Raw genomic sequence first — 24102 nt, forward strand, 5'->3', positions numbered from 1 at the left:
AAATTTATCACAAGGATTGGTACATCTTTAGTTGGAGGTAAAATAAAAAATGGGATTTATGGAGGAATCTTGGGATCCTTGGGATCAGAGACATTAGCAAGGTAATCTAATTCCTCAAAGATCAAACATAGTTATTAGCAAGGTATGGTGTAGTCAAATGTAGTCCTCACTAGGGGAATCTTGGGATGGGACTCACTAGCAAGGTAATCTCATTCCTTCAGAATCAAATGTAGCATATGTTAGCATTGGATGATGTAACGTGTACCAATGGACTTTTATGTCAGTTCACACCATTAGAACTCACTTAGTTGGCACTTTGACTCAATTTTATACTATGAGAGTTTAATGTACCTCAAGATAAGAAAGCAAAGGAATTGAGGTATTTTCATCTCTTAAGGAATGGGTGTTCATCATAAATGGTAATGGATTCTCCCATAATGTTTGGAGTGCTATTAAAGACTTCACCCTTCTTTTAACATATAGCCTAAATGCTATTGTTATATCTTTCCTATCATAAGCATAACTAGACAATACTTATTGGAAAGGAATCCCATGATGGAATGATAGTTATTGCGAGAAACTGCATGAAACTCACCTTTTGGAAGCATATGCCATGACCATGGAAAAATGAGGAGCAAAAGATGGTCTGATTGGAAAATGGAAGCTAAGGCTTTCAAGGAGGTTCAATTAGCTCTATTGTATTGTGCAAAAAATCATAAAGGCAAGCTCAAGCTCAAAGGGCTTTGTACAACTATGATCAAGCAAATGACCCACTATGGGACATATGGTGACATTAAAAACACTCTATGGGGTTGAGTTCACATGATTCATAAATAGCACTCACCTCAAGCGGTGATACTTGCTTGCATAGAAGTGCACATTGTATCCACTATCATGATGCCCAATTTAATTCATGTAATCTATACAGTTGTAGCACCATTGCAGATGCTATCATCAAGTTTTCAAAGGAAAAAATAAGAATAGATGCAAACCAAGACTTAGAATCATGCAAAGGCCTGTTTTATTTTGGGTTGGCTATCAACCTAGTTTAAACAACCCTCTATAATTTAAAGCACTACCTTGAGTTGAGCTTGAGTTGAAACTTAGTGATGAGATACTGAAAATAGAAGATCTGACTTAATGCATCATTGCTAAATTGAAAGGTCTCACCTTTAAAAATTGGGCAACTTCTTTTTCATATTATGGCTAAAATGTCAACTACTCTAAAGTCTGATATTGTGTTGCTTGAAAGAACATGGATGATGATAGTTGAATAGATATTACAAAATTGGAGAAACAACATGTTTCAAGGAGGATAAGGAATCACCATTTGTGTCAATTTCGGGGAATAACATCTACCCTTAGAGGGACACAAATGCCTTATCATCCTTAGAAGAAATGACAACCAACATTTCAAAGAGAACATCTCATGAGCATCACATTTTAGTAGGAAAAGTCATGGAGAAGAATGAAGAAAAGGATAAACATTAGCAATTTCAAAATGGTTAGATTTGTGAGAAAGAGATATGATGTCATGAAGTACACATGCCTTCAAATGCCAACCCTCTAAACATGGACTAGTTGACCTTCTCTCAAGAGTGAAGGAGTACCATACGAGGGCACCATAGACCAATTTTAATCCACATGCCAACTTAAACTATTGGAAATAGTTGGTAGCTTGCTAACACCAAGTTAGTTTGAAATTTACTGTGTTATTCCTAGAGGTGGCAATAATTTCAAATTTTGAAAGAGATGGTCATTCATATTTTTTCAAGACTTCTAGCTAAGCTAGCAAGCCTTCCTTCTCTTCTTCCCATTGCTAGTGTGATTCTATCATACAAGGAGGTATATGTGAAATATGGTTCTATCGTACTAGGAGGTTAATGTGTAACATGTGTAGATATGCTAAAGGAGCACCTTCAAAAGTTTACTCATAACGGCTTCAAAGATGTCAGCTAAGCAATTTAAAGGATGCTTGAAACATTTCACAAGGTATGTTGTAGTATTAGTGGTTGATTTTGCTAAAAATTATGGCTTCAAGGAGCATATTAAGATCCAATCAATGCATTGGTATTTTAATAATCATACTCAAACCACAATGATGATGAGAAAGATTGAGGGTAATAATGACGACTTTGATCCTTGTAGCCTCGATGTAAATTTTGTGGTAATGGAGTAAATTTTTGGTTCTTTTAAGTGTTTTTTTTGGGGCAAAAAAAGAGTGTTTTTATATTAGTAGAAAAATAGATACATGTTGTTCTTGATACATCTCAATCTCCTAAACAACAAAAGATACTGAGAAACTTGCCCTCATGTTCTTGTATCTCCACGCAAAGCGTTTCTTGGTCATAATGGTACAATTGGATAACCTAGGCTAATATTATCCTTTCCTATCAACCATTCCAACATTAGTACATCATCAAATAATATATCTTGGTCAAATTGAAAAACATTTCGGGCCAGCCAAATGAACCAAAGTGTGTTCGCCCTAGTAATTGTCCAAAAGCCTTGCTTGACTTAGCAACAAACAAATGAAAGACATCTTCTTGAAATCAGGCATTGGCTGCACTGACCATTCCCTTTACATATCCTCAAACTTCGAGAATTAGTCCACATAGCCTTTTGTAGAATGAACCAAAGGAGAGTAGACATTTTTTCAAGAATATCTTTGTGCCAAACTTTGAGGAATCCGCCCTTCCAGTAGGTTTGACTATCATGCAGGTTCCATCTGACAATCAGTGTCCTATAAACCTCTTATATGTCATCAAAGGGAGTTGGGATGGGGAAGCAAGTGGGTAGAGTACATCTAGCTGAACTCATGGTCACATATAAGCATTGTTCCTCCTTTCCATTGAATATTAGCCTCCACAAAGTAAGCCGCTTCCTTATTAAACTAGCATGCTGGTTGGAGAGATCAAATTGTGTTTCGATTTTTGCCCACATTTTCCATCTCTTCTAATCTCTCTACCATAGTTGGCCCCAAGATTTCAAATCTTTAACATATATAGACCTCCATCACCAAAAAGTAATATGTTCCTTAATTGTTTAGATAAAATGATAGTTGCCAAAAAAAATTCTAACATCTCCATCAATATAGACAACGCCAAAGCATCAACTTGACAAATATAATGCATGCCTTCGTGATGCGACTCTAATTAAATGAAGCCACGGCAATATATGGTTCCCATTTGGATCACATTTGGACTGACATACCGTCTGACAATATTCTCACAGGAGTTTCTCATGCATATTGGATAGACCACTTTGTTGCTTACGCATACATCGGGTAGAGATAATTTCTCTAAGCCTACCACCCCAAAAATAAAGGGGAAAAAAATAGGAATGGCATGTACACTCTGCGGGGCCCTTGTGGGTTCCCCACCTTGTTTATCTTGGGTAGGCTTTATGAATGATTAAATATCATTCACCTAGTTAATCTTATAAAATCATCCCACTCGTTGAGGGAAGGGAAATGCATGGCAATATTCTGAGTGTAACAAGGTTTTAAAGTCCACATGATAAAGTCCAAATTAATTGGAGTTTTCACTAAGCAAATAATAAATTCTAAAGCGAAACTCATTATCCCGTGGATTATACTTCATTTTGAAATCTCCGAAATTTTGTCACGTACCGGGTGGTGCCTTGTTTCTCAACCAGCAGCTTTGAACAGTTTGCCTCGCCGGCGGAATCACTGGCAGAAGTATATAAACAAAGCCCCAGCAATGTCAACAGCTCACTTGCATTTTTTCGCAGATTCGACCAGGAATCTTGCACATTTATGTCAGGCCGGTTATGGGTTTATGAATGCACCACATAGTTTCCACGTCGGCCAATTTGCCTCTGGGACTTTCCACACGTTGCGTCTGAGGATTGCGCGGCAAAAATTCAAGGGGCATGCTTCAAGTCAAACAGAGGACCTGAAAGAGTTTTCCGACACTTTGCAGGCACTAGTTGAGCTTGATATTGGTCTTGACAAAGATAGGTAACTTTGAGAAGAAGCCATCATTGTGTATCGTGCGTTCGTGTTTCCTCGCGTTCTAGTGCGTTGTTCATTACTCTAGTTCGTTGTCCTAGCGCTTTAATCCTGCATGCATTCATCACGTACAAGTACAAAGCCGCCAGAGGATAGCAGAAGAGTGTATAAATGTATACTTTCATAAATCTGAGGCCCAATCAGAACTAGGCCACAACAAAAGATCACTTCCATAAATAATAATGTTGCAACATTACAAACAGCATAAATCCCTAAGGAGATGGTAGGGTATCTAATTTGGTACATGCAATAAGACTTTGAGGCTTAACCTAGGCCTAACGGTTGAATGGAACGAACTAATGAGACTATGGAAGATATGCTTCGTGCATACGGTGAAGTATTTGTCAGGTTACTTTTTAGTTCACTAAGTTCTATGGCTTCACGGATGTCGTTACCCAAATTTGGGAACATGGCAAAGTAGATGGGAGCAATTACCCATTTGGAAGGCAAAGACCAGTACCCAAATGGTGGCAAGGAAGATTTGGAAGCTGATTGACCTACAACTTAGAGATCAACTAGATGCCATTGGTAAGGTATTGACACCAACTGACATGGCAAAGGTCGGTAGAATGGGAGGAAGAGGTCATGGAGGCATTCTCTCTGATCACTGCTACTACAATAGACATAATGATCAGTTGGCAAATACTTCAGTGGAGACCTTGACCATATTGAAAGATTGTACGAGATGAACAATACTGGCCAGAATTTTTATGCTCTGGAATCAGGTATCACAATGAAGATGGAGGATGGAGATCAAGTAAGATGGAGGAAGGAGAGCTTTAGGGGTTTGGTCACACAACACCAAACTACAACAGAGTGATCCAAGCCACTCACTTTTGAGGAGCTGGGCTCAATGCTCATGCAAGAGGCAGCGGGAAGAATAGCATAGAGGACAAGGCCTTTCTTATTTCAGGCAAAGGAAAAGGGCAAGCGTGGTACACTTACTGTTTGATAACAGAGACGGAGGTTTCTTGCTGCAGCCAACACTCTTGCCGCTGAAGATTGTGTAGACACGTAGCCCAAGAAACACACAGTTGTTAATTCAAATCTCACTCCTTTTCTTTTGTGCACACAAGTGAATGTAGATAGAGATAGATGCAAACACAGTTATTGAACCATGCGCTCCCACTCCCTTATTTTATTGATTTTTATTGTAATTAACCATAAATAAATATTATAAAACTTAACCAAGTTTTAAAAATGATGATAACTGTTTACTGTCATTTGTATTAGTTTTTCCTTGGTTTCCTTAATACATTGGTTCATCTTTGTTCCCTTGTGTTAGCTAATATTAGTTGTTATTTTTGCCCGGGTGTTGCCCTTCACCCAGATCTTTGGGTTCTCCCATTGACATGATTCATGACAAGATCTCTCTAAACATACGTCTGTCTGTGCTCCTAGAAGCTAATCATTCCACAAAACTACATCATGCTCAGTTGAGAGGTAGTTAGCAACTCCCAAGCACATGAATTGGAGTGGGGGAAGAGTACACCGCCTTCTTAGACCAAGTCATATTTTCAAATCACCAAAAAGAGATGCAACAAAAAGATTTACTTCACACCTTCATCTTGTATCTCATTGTAATAAAGAGGGGCGAGGAGATTTCTGATTTAGCGTAATTGTGTGCTTCTAGTTTCCTGATGCGACTTTAAAAGATATGCAGTAACAATCTCTAAATCTGCTACATTTGCCTTGAAAATTGAGTATAGCTGTTGGGAGGGAGTAGCATGCATAAGGAAGAGGTGCAGCAACAAAAGGGGGCAAGATTGCATAGGGAAATGTGCTGCTGTAGATTGTGTGGAGAAGCAGCTTGCAGGAGGGGCTGCTGCAGGAGAAGAGCTACTGCAGAAGAAGAGGCTAGAGGTAGTTGCTGCAGTAGGAGCTGCTACAGGAGAAGAGCTGCTGTAGGAGGAGCTGCTGCAGGAGGAGAGGCTGTAGGAGGAGCTGCTGCAGGAGCTGTTGTAGGAGAGACTCTTGTGGGGGACCTGCATAGTTGACCTTGAAACGTACGAAACGCTTTCAATCCAAAACTCGCGTTTTGGAGCACCTAAAAGACCCCCAAATTGTCAAAAACTCCCAAAACATTTGGAATCCAAAACATGAGTTTCGAAGCACCTAAAAAACCCCCAAATCGGAGTAGCTAGCATCATTTCAGCTTTGACAATTGAACCTCTTGTCATGTGACATGAATCATGATTCATATATCTAGATGAATCCAAGAACATGCCCAAACTCATCCTCTAAAAACTCAACACATAGTGCAGTTTCAATCTCATGATAGTCACTCATAAGGTTGAAATCATGATTCATGTATATTTTTCAATTTTGAAATATGGCCATTGACTCTTGAATCTCCAATGATGTGTTGTTAATTTTCTGATTTAGAAATTAGTAATATGGTTCAAATTTCAAGTTCTAAGTGACAAATCAAATTTCTGTGCACTATGTTTCATGAGTTTTTCAAGTATTGGAGTTCTGGTGGTAATAGTCTAAAATGTTTTAAAAATTTTGGGGAAAATATATATACTTAAATATCCTATCATGCAAAAACGTTTTTACAGACGTTTCGGGATGGCCCTGAAATGTTTCCGAAACCCCCAAAGCCGTTTTTAAACTTGCCATTTCGAAACTCCTTGACTACTATGGAGCTGCTACAGCAGGGGCAGAGTGAGCATCAACAAGGGGGAGAGAATGTGTACAATGAAGGGGGGTGGGTCTCCTTTTGTAGATGCAGGAGGAGGGGTTGCTTCAGACGTGGAAATTTGGGCCCAAGATGTCATGGAGGGGATGGAAAGGCCTCAAACAGAATGAGATTCTATCCTGCCATGGGAAGTGGTGGGCTGGTTTATGTAATCACGAGTCGTGCCATGGGTCATGGATGGCCCTGCCATCTCACAGGCTGCCACATCTTGTGCCACCTCATGGGCTGCCATGTGTCCAATGCCACATGTTATGGCTGCCACATCAGCATGCATGCCACATCAGCATGCTTGTAACCGGCCTTCAAGAAACTAAAGGGCAGTAATCCTCGTCTACTCAGTCATAAGCCTCATAAATAGCCACAATGCAAGGTTAGGCACTTCAAACACTTAACAATACTTAGAAATAAACTTCAACAACAACAATGGGGAGGCTAGAATGCCCCTGCCCAGTGAAAACAGTACACAATACACCCACTGGCCCCAAATGCCTTGGCGTCCCTTTCGGTATTTATTTAATGCTTCCGAATGGAAATGCTTTACTCGAGGGGCTCACCCCTGCACTGTTCCTCTGCAAATCCTCTGACTGTCTTCTGGGCATCAAATCCAAGTGCACCACTAGAATTCCACTGGCAAGGCAATCTTAGGCATCCACATCTAACCTGACCCAACTGAAAAGCATCCAAGCATCCAAACACTAGCAAACTGTACTCAAGCAGCCTCAAGGCTTTCACATGCAACTAACTGACCCTTTGGCCTTGCCCTAGGCACACCCTTTGCTTCTGAGTGCTTGCTTAAGCCTGTGGGGACCAGAAAGGAATCCAAACACGAAAACACTGCAGCTAGCTTCAAAATGAGAAATAACATCCAAATGGAAGATAGTAATCAAATACCCGTCGTCCGTGGTAGAGGGGTGAGCTCAGTCCTCGCGCCTATCCCTTGACCAGGCTCCTAGCAAGGTGCTGGTGTCTTCCAGCCTCTGGGTGAAGAGAGAAAGAACAGAAAGAAGGCGGAAGGAAGGCAGGCAAAGAGCTGGAGAGGCTAGGGTCCACAGATCTGCCCTGAATGGCTAGGAGAATCTGGCTCAGAAGGGGTAGTTTGCCTTAGGATCCGTGCCCTGCTATAATCTCCTCGAGAATCTTGCCTAGTTGTCTGTACAACCGTCTCGGGAAATATGCCTCAGACCCGTACAGCTCATTGGGAGTCGGGAAACAAGTCCGTACGGGTTGTAATAAATGCATCGTATGGCCGCCTTAGGATTCATTCCAACAACGGGGCTGCTTCAGGTGTGTGCAGGAGTTGGTGGAGGAGTCAGAGCAGCAACAAATGCAGCAGCACAAGCCAAAAAAAAGAGTCAAAATTTGCTAGGAGAGCTTTTGCTAGGCCTAGAATGCTCCAACAGGGTGAGGGAGGGAGATGGTAGGTGGTAGAAGGGCAGGCACCTGCATGCATGACAAATGGCCCTTCATTAAAGTCCTAACCCACCTGACCAAGGACAAATGTTGGTTGTCCTTGGGCCCAACTTTTAGACCCCTCTCTAATGGCTTTGCCTTGCCCTTAGGACCTAGTGGTACATCTAGAATTTGCCCCTAGGAACTTCTAGGAAGTTTGCACTTCCTCTAGCCACGGCCAAACTATTACTTAACTTAACCATGGTTAACCTTGGGTTTCCCCTGGGTTGAGTTATATTGGACTTTTCACATCCCCGTGACATACCCTCCTCTTAAAACAGCAAACTACCAAGGTTGCTACTCAAAGTTTATAGACAAATAAAGAAAATAGGCAGAAATAGCCCATACCAAAATATACATCATCTGTAAAATAAAACCTCGCAATGAAATTATGGTCTAGGAGAGCACGCGAGTCCATCCATAGATCAATGCATCCCCTGTGTGGAGTGTCTAGAACACCCATCATGGAGACCTCACGGCAGAAATATTGTCAGCAAGCAGCATCTCGGGTGAGACAATCGGTGCTGCCAAGCGATCCTCAGATACATGAGCAGTCTAAATCAAGAAAGGGGAGGTGCTACATCATTAATCGTTTCAGAAACCTAGAAAGGACCATAATATCTTATCTTCAGCCTTGTGTACACTTTGTCCTTGCCTTTCATCTTCCTGAGTCATGCTTTCTAGAAACGCAGCAGCGCCCAATCGCCCTCTTTCAAGAGTAGTTTGCGGCGATGTTTATTTGTGCTTCTCCTGGCTTTTCTGGAGGGCTGTCAATCTCAAAGGGTGCTTTCCCTATGGATGAATGTACAGTGTTGTTGTATGCAAATTCAACAAGTGGCGGAAAGTGCTCCCTTTTCGATTGCTGATCCAAAACATAGCACCTTAGAAGATCAAGGGCAGTGGAGTTGGCTTCTTCTGACTGCCCATCAAATTCAGGATGGAAAGAGGATGAGAAATTCAGTGTGGTAACCATATTCTCAAAGATACCCCTCTAGAAAAGACTCATCATCCACGGGTCTCAATCACTGACAATTGATTGAGGCATCCCGTGATGTTTAAACACATGAGACATAAAAAGTCTTGCCATCTGGTCTGCTGTAATCTTCTTCCGTACGGGAATAAGGTGGGCTTGCTTGCTGAATCTGCAAACAATGGTCCATATCCCACTATGTCCCGATGGTGTACGAGGAAGATTGAAGGTAAAATCCATGGCAATGCTTTGCCAGGGTCGGGAATAGGTAAAGGCTGCAGCAGTCTAGCGGGTTTCTGTCTGTGGTATTTCACCTTCTGGCAGGTGATGCACGTCAGGACATATGCCTCGGGTCAGGATTGAGACACATGATGGGGCGCCTCCTTTGTGTGTACACCCTATGCCTTTGCCAAAGGATAGTGTATGGGAGATGGTGTCCAGGATTGGTGATTTGTATGGTTGTTTTTTCAGGCGTTAAGATACAAACCATATACCAATGCATAACAACAGTGACTAGTGCACAGAGAAGTCCCATGGCAGGTATACCATCAGCAAGCGGTACCTCGGGTGAGACATGAAGTGTCACTAAGCGACTTCTAGATAACTGAGCCTATCTGTATTGCTGAAGTGGATGTGCTACCCCCCCCTGCATTAGGCAATGCTATAGACCCTTGCTCTGCTAAGCCTGAAAGAGCCACAACTGAAATTGGCTCAAGCTGAAAAGCCTCCAGGTATAGGTGCAACAATTGAGGTGAGTGTGCCAGTTCATCCTCCTCCATCGCATTCAATGGTGAATAATTACGAAACTTTACCAAATAGTGATGGGAAACTCTAGTTGGACTTTTCTCTCACTATGTGCCAAGATCTGTTCTGGAAACAAGATCTCATCCAGTTCCTCTACCTTTGGTTGTTCCTTATAAGGCATATCTTCTGGCACATCACCATGAAATGGCTTCAGGAGACTCACGTGAAAGGTGTTGTGAATCCTCCAATGATACAGTAGCTTCAGCATGTAAGCCACATCACTTATCTTCAGCAAGACCTGAAAGGGTCTATAATATCTCACACTGAGCTTGGCATACAACTTGTGTAGGTTGTCCAACCATAGCTTGGAACACTGAACCCCCTCCAAAATATCCTGGGATGCATAGAAGATTGAGGAAAAGCTTGCTGCCCCTGATTCATAAACTGGAAATTATTTCCTTGACCGTTCAGACCAGCACCAGGGCCAAAAGCAGACTGTGGCACGGGAACATCTTGTGCATGATGCATAACTGACGGCGTGTGACCAGAGGCTGTTGCCTGTGAGTTTTCTTCTTTTTCTTCTTAGGCTTCAAAGGAGCACTAAGGAACTCCACGAACCGTGCATCTTGAGTGAGCTGAGATAAAGTTCCCACAGCACTCACCAATTGTGCTTTAAACATTTCTTTTGCATCCTCCTTGTCTCCAGCCTTTTTATCCACACCAGGCCAGGACTGCTCAACCTGAGAAGACTGTGACTTCCCTCCTCCCAATCACTTTTCGTGATTCTCTTGGATGCAAATAACTTCCAGAAAATAGTACTCGTCCCAGCAACAACCACAGGCTCACCTCTTGAGGAAGATGGTGATATCACGGCAATAGAACCCCTGAAACTAGCCTTCATATAAACTAAAGGGCGGTGAATAAATATTAACTAGCAAGTACCATTATTTCAGCCACTTAGAAAATAATTCAGAGTCCCACCAATGGTGTGGTGCTCTGATCTTACCTACTATCTGCCGGATATCTCTGGATTCGAGCCCGTGTGCTCCGTCTCAAGCGTTTGTAGACTTTTTGTCCAGATCCTTCTACCTTGCTGCCTGTGTACAGCCTAGGTAGGCAGCCCTTTGTGAGCTAAGTCTGCAGCTCCTCAGCCCGGTTCACCTTCTGGTCATAGGCCCAACTGATGCTGCTCTGCTGCTCCTTCTTGCGCCCTCAAGTGCTACTGCAAAAGATGATTTGTGAGGGCCTGGATGCCCTCCTTTTATAGGCCCAAAGGCCTGCTATGAAAACTGACCAGCCAGCATTATCCTGGCCGACCAGTCTGCTTGCTGGCCCACCTGATTGGCTGGTCCAACTAGCCCTTTATAAGCGCCCTTGCCAGACCCTTTTGGGCTGCTGCTGGGCTGCCCTTTGCTGCAGCTGTTCCGCCATCAACAGGCCCTTTTTGCAGGCCATAGACCTGCCTAGATACCTGTCCAACCCAGACGCATCTGACCTGGTTCATCCTGCCATGTGTCACAATCATACAGCCACTCCTGGTCCATGGTCCAGGTCCTGGAACTGCCTTGACATGCTGCCATCTGCTGCGCCGCTTTCTTGCCTCTGTCGGGATCTCCAAACAGCCACTGATCTGCTCCTGGACCTCCTTCTGCTAGTCGTCTTATCCATAGTGCTGATCCATACTCCCGGATGGCTCTAGGTACTTTTATGGATGTGCTGCCCACATGACAGCCAAGATCCTGTCCATGTGGCAGTCCCTTTCTCTCTTTTTCTGTGGGGTACTGCCCATGTGGCAGCCCGCTCTCCATGTTCTTTCCTCTGGGCATGCTGCTCACATGGCTCAAACAAATGCCCATGTGGCAGCTCTTGCCCTAGGTCCACCTCCCCCATGCTCTCCTCATATGGGGGCTTACAGATTGGGAGGTGACCTTTCCCAACATGAATCTCAACAGTGGCAAGCATAAACAACCTGCTACTCAGCCAATTCCTAACTTAAAAAGGCATCCAAATCCAGTGCATAATCCATGGCCAATGGTTCCAAAAATCCCATCAGCACCTGCAAGGCAGAATCACCCTCCTCCTGGCTGTCCAAGCATGTTTGCACACAGCCTGGAGCTATTACTAGCAGCCTGAGTCGGCCGCACAACTCTCACAGGCTGTCACTAGTGCCAAACCTTTGCTGCCCTCCTGGGGATACTCTAGCTGACAGAGAAAAGAAGGCGACTCTCTATGCAAATTGTTTGATAGAGAATTCTGGAAGAAACTCTTTGCTTTTTAGAGTTGGCACGCAACACCAGACCCAACAACTGACCTTGGATGAAAATGAATTAATATGGATGTTCCTGGCAGACATGCGAGTCAATTTGGCTACTCTTGGTTGAAGGCAAATTCACCTGACAGCTCCCTGGGTGAAGGTGAATTCACATGGCAGCTCCTTGGTTTATGGCGATTCAATTCTGGAGGCCCCTGGCAAAAGGCGAATTAGTTTTGTAGCTTCTGGCAGCTGTGGCAGCTCCTTGGTCGATGTGATTCAATTCTGGAGGCTCCCAGCAAAAGGCGAATTCTTTTGGAGGCTTCCTGGCACAAAAACAAATTCTTCTGAGCGCTCCTTGGCACAAAAACGAATTCTTTTGAAGGCTCCTGGCACAAAAACGAATTCTTCTGGAGGCACAAAAATGAATTCTCCGGAGGCTCCTTGGCACTAAAATGAATTCTTCTTGAGTCTCCCTGGCACAAAAATGAATTCATTTTGGAGCTTCTGGCAGCCCTAGCAGCTTTCAAACTGCACACGGACTGCTTTGGTAGTCAAAAATCAGCAAGGCGATTTGTTAGAAAACCCATGGGGCACTTTCCCTACCTATGACTTGCCTCTTCCTGTCTTTCTATGGTCCATCCAACTGCCTCAAAGCAAATTTTGACATTTTTTCCTTGCTACCCAAGCCAGTTTGCCAAACGTTGCCCATGGAGCTAGTTTTAGCAATGGGATTTTTACCCCTCTCTTGCCCTTCAGTTCCTTGCCTAGGCCCGTGGAATTAGTACACTAGATTAGCCCTTTTTACAATTCTAATCAATGAGAGGCCAAAGGTATTGATAGGTTCACGTGCCCGTGACTGTGTGTGTGTGATGTATATGTATATGTGTATGTATGTATGCATCTATGTACGCATATTCCTTGTTCAATAAACAATCAAGAAAAAAGCACACATCTCTTCGTTGGTACGTATATTCCTTGTTCAAGAAAAAAACACACCTCTTCCTTGGCACATCCATGCTTAAGAGAAACTCTCTTTGTAGATACCTCTTGCAATTCATAAAAGACATCTGATATCGCGGATCATAGGAATTAATCCCATAGCTCCATATGTATTTGACATAAAATTTGAATATCTGTGCTGTGTCCAATGCTTGGGTTTTGTCCCATCATCTTTTAAAATTCATAGAAGTATGACCTTGATATATTATTAAACCAAGTACGTATTACTCTTGCTTCCCTTGAAATAAACAAGGAAAACAACGCACAAATTTTCAGGGCTTGGAGACATAACGTAAAAATAACTATTAAATCAAATATACTTAGCCTTTACTAGGAATCCCTTTTAACAAGGAATTTTCCGCCCAAATTGGATACTTGGTGAAAATTCTTTCATGCATCACTACATATTTTCTTGATCTCTTAATAGATCCTTTGCTTTGTCCTTGGAAGAGATTCTATGACTTCTCAGGACATTTAGCGGATACATATCCCTCCTTGCTGCACGAGGAACACTTTCCTTCCTTGCAAAAGCTTCAATCTGCTGTGGAGTGAAATTGGTATTGCCTCTCTAAGGCTATTACTTCTGCATTTGCCACAGCATGAGGACTGTGCATTTGATAATTAGGAATCTGTGTCAAATTTTTCTGCCCAAAAGATTTGTGATCAGTCCTTCAGGCAGATTTGCAATCAGTCCTTCAATACCCTCGATCTCTATAACCTTATTTTGAAGTCTTGGATTGAAGCGTGTCTTCCTTGCAGCGTAGTCAACCTTGATGACCCATCTGTAGAATTTGCCGTGCGATCTCTAGCTGCCTGTCAAACAACACGCAACTACTTGTGTTCTGCACAGCTAGACTTGCTGACTGTAGGATCTGTGTTTATGGCCCTACACAGTGAGCTTCCTTGTCGAAAATAAGACAAGATTGTCCACGACCCATAAAGGGGCAGTCCACCTACTCAGTGTAGAGGTTTTCTCTATTGATCCCACAAGAAGTCAAGCACAATTTTAAGCTCTATAACAGGACAGCCTTCTACAAGGTTAGGCGACTTTGATGAATTGAAAATCTGATATGGGCAAGCCCCCGAAAATCTGATATCAGTGATCTCTTTCTCTTTCTGAATCGTCACCTCCTTTAGAAGAGAGATAATGCGACGCATTGATTACACTGTAAATCGAAAGCATTTTGCTGAACTCATTGCAGCAGCTCTAGTATCTCGAACTAGAGACCACTCTGTTGATGCTGGAAATCTAGAACAATGATTTAACTAGATGGGCACTTGAATTGAAGAAGAGAGAGAGAGAACGAGGCGTGCACACTAGGGGCAAGAAATAAGGGCTGGCCCCCTCGAAGGTCTTTATTCCAGTAGAAAACTGTTTTACAATGACCTGATACAACTCGAATTCTCATGGAATACAAAGATAGGATTGCTCTCGAATTTATAAGCTTGGCACGCAACCAAAAAGCTCGGCTTTCCCCAAAGTTGGGGCCTGCTTTTTGTTAGGTTGGGCTTAGTTAGATAGGTTGGGTTAGGTTTAGGTTAGATAAGCTAGCTGAGTTAAACTAACTAGGGTTTTCAGCCCCATTCGGGTAGGCATTTCAAAGCCTCTTCACCGATCTTTCTTCCTAGCCTCTTCATCACATTTCGAGTTGTGAGATCGGCATAAATTTAAAGCAATCGAGCACATGTGCATGCATTTGGCAGAGTGGGACAGCAACAAAGCTTTACTACACACCATGGGACAATCAAGTGCCTATGGAGGGCAATATGCCTCTAGTTTTGGGTAGGGCTTTGAGTAGCATGCAAAAGCTTAGGGCAGCTTCAACGTGAGGAAGATTCACAACCCAATGGAATCCTTTTGGTTACCATCTACAATCTATTGTACCCCATTACATTGGATGTGTTGCATCAAGTTTTTATCCTTTAGGCTTATTGAGAAGATCATTATGCATCAGATTTCAGGTGGTCTCCAAGCTAAAATACACTTTGCCTCACAGGCTAGTGCATTGCAAGCATGAAACACCTTGCATGATTGGGATATATACGACGGTGATTGTACCTTGCATATCTAGCTGTTAGAATTGACAGTCATGTCCTTCTATGCTAAATGTGGAGATACAAATTGTCGGAATTGGTGCTCCAAACCATGCACTAGCTACTTGAATTTGCAAGTAGAAAATGAGCTCTCACATAGAATATTAACTTCAGTAAATCGAGAAACTGCTTTACACCATTCAATTGCGATAACTATGAAGAGAGATTGCGACACAAGACCATCAACTTTGTTAAAGAAAGACTCGACTTCAAGACCTGACTGGGATGAAAGACTATCGGCTCATGCTATCCACCTTGTTGTAGTTTCACAAAGAAGACTTGTTTGTTCTATTGACCCTAACAACTCGAGGAGCAGCTGTTGTATGATCTAATGAGACAAGACCAAGCCTATGCACATGGCTCATGAGTCACAAGCTCGTGGCCTCGACAAAAGGACGGAGATCAATGACGTTGAGGACCTTTGTAGAACTCTTGAATGCCCGCCTTCAGCTCCACGTGATCTACATGCATTCGACAGCCACATCCACGAACCAATCACACGTTACTAGATCAGTGTCACCAACAAACGCGTTTCGGGGCACCGAAATGCGAAGAAACGTTTCTAGCAGAAACGTTTCTTAGAAACGTCTGAAACGGCCTTTTAGGGCGAGACGCCTGGCTGTCAAAAAATTCGCCGCAATGGGTTTAGGGCTGAATTTGGCCGCCGTTTCTGTTTTTTGGCTCCTCTCCCGCACCGCTCCATTGCTTGCCTTGCTCCTAGTGCCTACCATCTACTCTACCCTCTACTCTACCTTCTACTCTACCCTCTACTCTCCTCTACCCTCTACTCTAGTCTCTACCCTCTACTCTCCTCTACCCTCTACCCTCTACTCTACCCTACCCTCTACTCTACTCTACCCTCTACTCTCCTTTAGCCTCTACTCTCTACTCTACCCTCTACTCTCTAGAGTCTACCCTCTACTCTAGAGTCTAGAGTCTACCCTCTACGGTCTACCCTCTACAATCTAATCTACTCTACTCTACTCTACCCTCTACTCTCCTTTAGCCTCTACTCTCTACTCTACCCTCTACTCTAGAGTCTACCCTCTACTCTAGAGTCTAGAGTCTACCCTCTACGGTCTACCCTCTACAATCTAATCTACTCTACTCTCTACTCTCATACGATGGCCTCAAGACGTGCTGGTGGACCGAGTGGAAGTACGAGGCGAGATGTATGGCAAGATACCGTTTTTATAAAGAGATATGACGCATCTGGCACGAGGAGGTCAGTATGCAAGTTTTGTGGTGACACTTTGACGGGATCTGCCCCTTGAGTTCGAGCACATTTTTTATGGATCGGAGGCCAGGGTAAGAGTGCTTGCCATGCCATTCCAGAGGGGATCTTCTCGGCACATGGAGGTATCCCATCCAAATTTGCTGAGATTCGATCCCTCCTCCATCCCGTGATCACAGATCAAGTTCTTCAAGCTAATGTGTTGGTTGAGCAGCAGAAGTTGGGCATAGAGGCAACCGTCACTCTCACATCATCCCAGTCAGATACCAGGAATGTGGAGTGTTCTCACTCATAGCAGGAGGGACATGGGTGTATACACTCCATCTACATCGACATCACAAGTACATGGGAGTGCCTCTACTCAGCCTCTACATGGCACCACTCCATCGGCATCCGTATTAGTTGGGTTGTCCGCTATGCCATGAGCTCCTCCACGGCCTCCTATCAAGAGGCCGCGTGGTCCAGCAGCTATCACTCCGAGAGTTACTCCTATACAGGCTGCTTGGGCACCACGCCTGAAGCAAGAGGCTGCAATTGCAGAGGAGCAATTTTTCTACGCTTGCAATATTCCCTTCAATGTTGCAAGGACTCCTGACTACAAGAAGTTTTATCATGCACTTGTAGTTGCTGGTAGAGTTAAAACTCCTGCCTACAAGAAATTTGATTCTGAAATTTGAATTATAAAGTTAAAAGTTTATTGTTTGAACTATGGGGCATATGCTAGCAGCCATATGCACTTGCAACTAATTAGTCAATAGTAATTTGTAAACTGTAAGATCTATGTCTTTGTAAACCTCAATCTATAGGCTGCGTGACGCGTCTTTTTACTCTTTCAACTGTGTAATATGTGTGTGCATTGTGTGCACAATATGGATATCTGAGAGCTCTTTTGAGAGAGAGAGAGAGAGAGAGAGAGAATTTGAAGACAATTATTTATGAAGTATATATAACTTCTATAAAATATAGTATTTTTAGGCGTTTCTAGACGAAACGCCTGTAAAAATCTAGAAACGTTTCTTGTGACACTGTACTAGATGCATGGACCAATCCAATACCATTGTCCAGCCAGCCAGGTCAAACACTACACCATTCAACCAATCATGTACTAGCACGTTCTTTGATAAAGCTTAGTATAGTGAGTAACCTCCATGAGGACGTGTTCTAGCAGTCTATTAGTTCCAACACAAATGCCATAGAGCAGCCACTCGTCATTGGAGCAATGTGTTAGAAATCGACCAACAGAGGGCACGCACAGCGGAAGATTGATAGAATAGCCGAGGAGCTCACACAGTGTGGTGTGGAATCACGACTTCTTAACTTATGTGCATAGCATAGGTGTGTAGACTCATGAATAGACAATGAATGAGCCAAATATAGAAGACACCAAAATAATATATTTCCATCCAAAGCTATGGACACAATACAAAAGAGATAGATCCAAAGTCCCACCAATGGTGTGGTCCTTTGATCTTACCACAAGGTCCTTCTCCTATCTGCCGGCTATCTCTAGACTTGAGCCCGCGTGCTCCACCTCGAGCATAAGTAGACTTTCCGTCCAGATCTCAACACCTTGTTGCCGTGAGAGACAACCAAGGTTCAGCCCTTGAGAGCTTAGTTTGCAGCACACCTTCTACTCTCCTTCACCTCCAGGATGAGGCCCAAGAAAGTGTCTTTTGGCTGCTCCTGTCTGCTGCCTTTCTCTGTCCTGCTCTCACAGTCGTAACAAAGCTTTTGAAACTTCGAGGTAGCCTCCTCAGTACGATCAAGGCCAAATGGCGCGAGTCCACCTTCTGACCAACTGATGCCAGTTGATCTCACCACCTTGACCTTCGTCAAGTGGTCATGTATCGAATCTCCCTCATCCATATCAAGGTTGTAGAGCTGATGCTGAAGAAGCAAGATACGGGATGTGTTGTCTGTCTCTTACAGATCCTTCAGAATGTCCTACGTCTCTATTGACGTCTCAGCCATCTGGATGTGAGGAAGCACAGAGTCCGCCGTAGTCCCTATGTTTAATGCCAGGGCATGGGCATCTCTGTCTTCCCAAGCTTCGAGCTCCTCTCCGTCTACAGGCATGAGTATCTTCCCCTTTGGTTTCAAAAGAGAGTTTGATTGAGTATGCTTGTGCTTTCTAAGCTAGGAATGTAATTTTGCCTCTTTGTAGGAAGCGATATATAAGTGTAAAGGGTCCATTTAGCTTTTTATGTTTTAAATGAGAGAGAGAGAGAGAGAGAGAGAGAGAGAGAGAGAGAGTTAATTCCAGTTTTTTGGAAGATTTGTTTTTTGTTTCTTGACTTGCTTGTTTATTTTTGCTTAGTCACCTTCGTCCTTTCTTCTTTATTTCTTGTTTTCTTTCTCTTTTGTTTATTTGACGTATTCTAGTAAGCACTGGGTTTGCCCAAGAGACTCCACGGGTCTTTAGAAACCCATTATAGCTGCTTATGCTTGGGCACTGATGATGACATAAGTGTTTCTTTGGTTGCTAAGTATGTCTTCCTTTTGTTTTTCTTAAAAGTTTTTGTTTACCTCTTTTTTCTTGTCTTTCATTTTCCCTTGTATTTTCTGTGTAGATTTTTGGTCTTTAGAACAACAAAAATTCTAAATTTGTATGATTGGACTTATTCTAGTCTTACAAAGCTATATTCTTTATGATGCCAACAAGTCTTATATTTGTAAGGAGGAGGGCCACAGGACTTTTGAATGCCCACATAAGAAGCGGAAGTTCCCTCCTATTGAGCAGAGTGAGGGACTGATCAGAAGAATAAAAAGCCCAAGCTCACTGCTGGTCTTTTGCCAGACTTGATTGGGGTTATTCAGAATACAGATGCTACAGAGTTATGCCGGGCATGGGGCAAGATAAGAGACCAAACAACTTTGATGTTTTTGATCCGGGAGCCAAGGCTCCGTTTCGTCCAAAAAGCTAGAACAGAATGAAACAAAACTTGCCGAAACGACGAAAGGAAGAAACGTTTCTTGTGACTACGAGAGAAATCGGTGTAACCCACAACTTGGCCCAATCTTGACCTCATTACATCCACACCTCCTCAAAAAATAATTTTGTCCTTAAAATTGTAGGTGATGGTTAGGCACCAAGGCCCGCTATTGTGAAAAGGTCATGCTTGCCACCAGGGTCAAAAGGAAATTTGATCTATTCCTTGGCCTTGGGTGTTGTGGCACCTCTCGGGTCATATGGGTGGTAGCCCATCCTGGCAAGATCATCATGACAAAGTTCCATAGTCACATAAGTTCCAGCTGTCCCCATGGTTTTTGTTATGCACAACACATTGTGTTTGGCTGTCCACTTTCCTCCACATGGAAAGCATTGATTGCTTTGCTATATACCCCACATGGTAGCTTCACCAAGTGGTTCAATGAGCTGTCTTTGCATTGCAATCTGGCTATGTTATCCTTACCAAATTTGAAGAACTGAAAATCATCACCGTACGGCGACCGTACAGGCGTACGGACAAAGGGGGAGGGACCTGCAAGGATATCTTGGCGAGGCTCTCAGCTAGCACCTTCTAGATTGGGAAGCTGAAGATGTAATAGCTGTCTTACAGGAGGGGACACAAGCCAAAGTAAGCTTCCAGAATAAGATGAAAAGAAGAAAAATTCTCAAGCAAACCTATAAGTTGAAAGGTACTAAAATATGGATAGCAGAGGAGCTCACTCCAACTCAGCTCAAACTGAAGACCACTGAATTGACTAAAGTGAAGGATGCTCGAAAGGAAGGAAAATGGCTGCTTGCAGAGATGGAAAAGAACTAATCAGAGATTTCAAATCCAAACCTAAAGACTCTCAGTCTTAAACTAATGTAATGCAAGCCGATCATCTTTTGTAGTAGACCATAGTTAACCTATAATAACTTTGTGAGTGCTATACACACTCCCAAAAGACTTTCAGTCTATAACTGATGTTTGGTGTTTACCTTTTTTGTGTGTGTTTTGTCCCATAGGCCCTTGAGGCCTCCCAAGGACGTTAATCTCTCTCTCCCCCCCCTCCCCCCCCTCCCCATCTCTTCCTCTCTCTCTGTCTCTCTCTCTCCTACCCCTTCTCCTTCCTTCTCCTCCTCCTTCTCTCTCCCTTTCGCCCTTCTATCCCCCCTTCCTTAATCTTCCCTGACTCCCTTTTCTACAATAATGATACCGTGTGCGACCACAAGGGGGAGAAAGGAATCTAATATGTTCACCCCTGGTGCACCAAGAAAGAGACCAAAAAGTATGACCTTAAAGTAATTTACCTGACTTTGAGCAATCTTTGGCATCCAGCTTGTGTCCTTGAAGAAAAAGTATATCAATGTGACCACCAGTGACATTTGGATGAAGCTGATTACGGATCGACTGCCTATGACGACGATGAGGCACACCACTGAGGCCCTGAATGTTATAGCTACAATTTGCATCAATAGGAGGAAGTAGGGCAGGACACCTCACCCGACTTGGTGGCGAAAACAAATCCTTCTGAGGTAGCATGCCTCCTAGCATATGCGTGACCGAGGGGAGGAAAGTCCACATGGCAGAGAGCCGCAGGAGATACCTTGTGATAGGGAAATCAATAATCGTGTCCTCAAAGGTGGAGGGCACAAACTACTCCTTGCTAAAGTCTGTCAAGGTAGAGAAAGGATTCCTAAGAAACATGCCTGGCGTTGAGGTACATTAAACCTCTGCATTTGAAAAATGTGAAGAGACAAAATCCACCCCCTTCGCTCGATCAATGAAGGGAGTCTAGAAAGCCGACAAAGAAGGGAATTGCTCAAATGAGGCGCCAAGACCTCGAAGAAGATTTGCATGAGAGCCATCACTGGTCCAGTGTTGACCGCAATCTGAGAAGAGCCTGGAGCATGACTATTGCTACACGAATATGAGTGTCCGAAGCCCCGATAGGGGCAGCCCTATCCAAGGCTAGAACACAATGATTCCGACTTGAGAGGATTGAGGAGCATCACCATTCCCGAGTGGATCGGGAATGCAAGAACGCCTGCTAGGGACTTGCCTAGGTAAAGGTATTGCAAGTCATAGTATTTGGATCAAACCCCTTCTCTTTCATTCGAGTGAGTTTTCTATCTACATTCCCGTCTCTTGGAAAGAGCGGCTAAATCAAGTCTGGGAGCACAGAAGATTGGTGCGGGGCATGGGTGTTGAGCACGTGTGTGCGTGTCTTTCAAGCAACACCAAATAGCCTTTCTTATATTTTGCGGTGGTGACTCTGCTCACTAGCTCATCTTTAGTGTTGGAGACGATGACCCTAACTCATTTGATGTGATCGCCTCTGCTGTTGAAGAGGGCAAACTAGGGGGGGGGGATCTCAATGACCACTCCAAACGCCGCTCCAACCGTGGCAAGGAGCCGATGGTATACCTAGGGTAGTCCTGGACATTTGATGAGAAAAGACGTCTGTCTATCCTTCTCTAATGGGTTGAATCCAAGAGAGAAGGGATTGAGGAAAATCTTCTTGGAACGGGCTGGCATTGAACACAGTGCTCACAGCTTGAGGAGTGTCAAAAGTGACTTGAAAGAGTCTTTGTCCCAAAAGTCGAATGGTAGTAAGGCGCGGGGCAAGGTCCAAAGGTAAGGCCCAAGCATCTAGTCCCTAGCCTATGATCCTAGAAGGGCAGGATACATGGATGTGTGTGAAGAGTATGGTGGAGCTCTCAAGTGACACAAAGATTTGTGCTTCAGGACAGAATTTATAGTTAACTTTTTGTAGGAGAAACTTTGCAGTTGGTGCACTTCTTGTGCAGTTCATTTCTGCAAAGTTTTTAGGCCTCCTTAGTCCTTTCTCCTACACAATTTCCTTCATGCGTGGGGTTTTGTTTGCAAGTCATCGCGGTTGTAGCTGTGCAGCAGCACATTCTTTAGATCTAAGATTTTGTGCAGGCCATTGACGTTGTGTGGTCAAAATCGAACATTGCACTTGCCTAGTGCGGTCATTTGATTTAGTCAATTTTCTTAGGGTTCTTTGCATTTGTTCCTTATCTGGTATGGCAAGAATGGTCTTTTTGGTATGCTTGCTCGTGAAGAGAAGCACCATCTACCCCATACGGTCATACATGATGCATCATGTGTTGGTGGCTAAGAACTTGTGGAACCTTGTTGTAGCTTTTGAGGTGAGACCTCCATAACAACTATTGCCCCTACACTTGCAGCTATGGGTGGTGGTAATGTGGTTCACTCTTCATCATCTGCGATTGCTGCTCTAGTGCCTCCGGCTCAGGATCAGGTCGATGGGATGGCAGAGATGCTCAACTTCATGCCGTGATTGCATTGTCAATTAAGAGGACAATAATCCCTCACATAAAATCTTGCAAGACTGCAAAGGATGCGTGGGATACGTTAGCGTCATTGTATCAGATTCGCAATGAAGCACAGGCTGCATATCCTAGAAAGCAATTAGATAGTTTGAAGATAAATGAAGAGGAAAATATGGATGCCTATTTGACAAAGGTCAAGGACTTCAAGAAGTAGGCCCACATTGATGAGGTTGTGCCAGAGAGTCAGCTTGTGTCCATGATGTTGAGTGGACATCCTGACTCATATCATAGGTTGCTAGCACATTGAGGTTGGTTGCCATGGGTAGTGCCAACCATTAATGGTTTGACCAGCTGGTCAGTTTCTTGTTGCAGGAGGAGAATGCTTCTATCTCTCGTGAATAGGCCTTTGCTACCCATCACAAGGTAATGCAAAAACAACAAAACCTAGTGGTAAACCCAAGCACAATTGTGGTGATACTTTCGAATGCCACAAAAGTTCAGAAAAGAAAAAGAAGAGTATCGATATTGCAGGAAACCAGGTCATGATATTTTTGAATGCCAAAAGTGCATAGAGTCAAAGAAGAAGAAGCAAGTGTCTAGCCTTGCGGTCACTGATGCTTCCTCTTTTCATGAGAAGGATGAATCAGCCAATGTGGTTCATCATGATCGGGCTTTTGTGGCTACATGTTAGTGTAATCCTTCCATTCATGATTCTTGCATGGTTGTTTCAGATGCATTCGATATATGGTATTTTTGTACTCCCCCTACCTTGTAGGTTCAACACCTCTTTGGGGTTTCTCTACATTTACTGCAAACTGTTCTGTACACCTTCGTTTATAATTTGCAATAATTCCTACCTCATAACACTTCAGCAACTTGCACATCACATTGACTACAAGAGCGCATACCTGGCACCCGTCAAGCTGCATGTCTTACTTTGATTCACTGTGTTGAGGGCTGCTCTAATACCAATTGATGCATCCACACTAGGATCTAAAATCAGCAGAAAATAATGAAGATCAGTAGACGGCTCGTCTCCCAATCACCTCTGAGCACCTGGGGTAGAGTTCAAACTCCCACGAGTGTAGGCCCATAGCTCTAGCGTCCCATACACCAGGACCCCTCCACAAGGAACCTTCGGTATAGTATCTCATGATCCACCATGTAGAAGGTAGGAGTCTAGGCTCAAGATCCAGACCAGACCATTTAGTGGTGTGTGCACACTGAATACCGACATAATGCAAGAGCATGTTGCTTTGTGAAAATGTCCTGGCCAAATATAGCCAATTGGCTCTTTGCTAATGTTCAATCCCTCTAGGCCCACGCTAGCTTGCTTATTTAATCTCATTGCCCCCTAACCCCGACAGATTAAGT

At 43.5% G+C, this 24102-nt stretch overlaps 1 protein-coding gene across 4 annotated transcripts in view; it reads left to right on the forward strand.

Moving 5' to 3' along the window:
• The first annotated feature begins 3618 nt into the window (after positions 1-3618).
• LOC147903107 (uncharacterized) overlaps positions 3619-24102 on the forward strand; it is a 106416-nt gene continuing 85932 nt past the window's right edge. For all 4 annotated transcript variants that reach the window (XM_087373621.1, XM_087373624.1, XM_087373622.1 and 1 more), the window contains exon 1: positions 3619-3982. In XM_087373621.1, coding sequence (XP_087229747.1) covers positions 3723-3982 — 260 coding nt within the window. In that variant the 5' untranslated portion in view covers positions 3619-3722. The remainder of the gene's footprint in view (positions 3983-24102) is intronic.

The sequence above is a fragment of the Dipteris shenzhenensis genome, chromosome 4 (genome assembly GCF_047967505.1).
Source record: "Dipteris shenzhenensis isolate YYH24624 ecotype China chromosome 4, Dip_SZ_1.0, whole genome shotgun sequence".
Lineage (NCBI taxonomy): Eukaryota > Viridiplantae > Streptophyta > Polypodiopsida > Gleicheniales > Dipteridaceae > Dipteris > Dipteris shenzhenensis.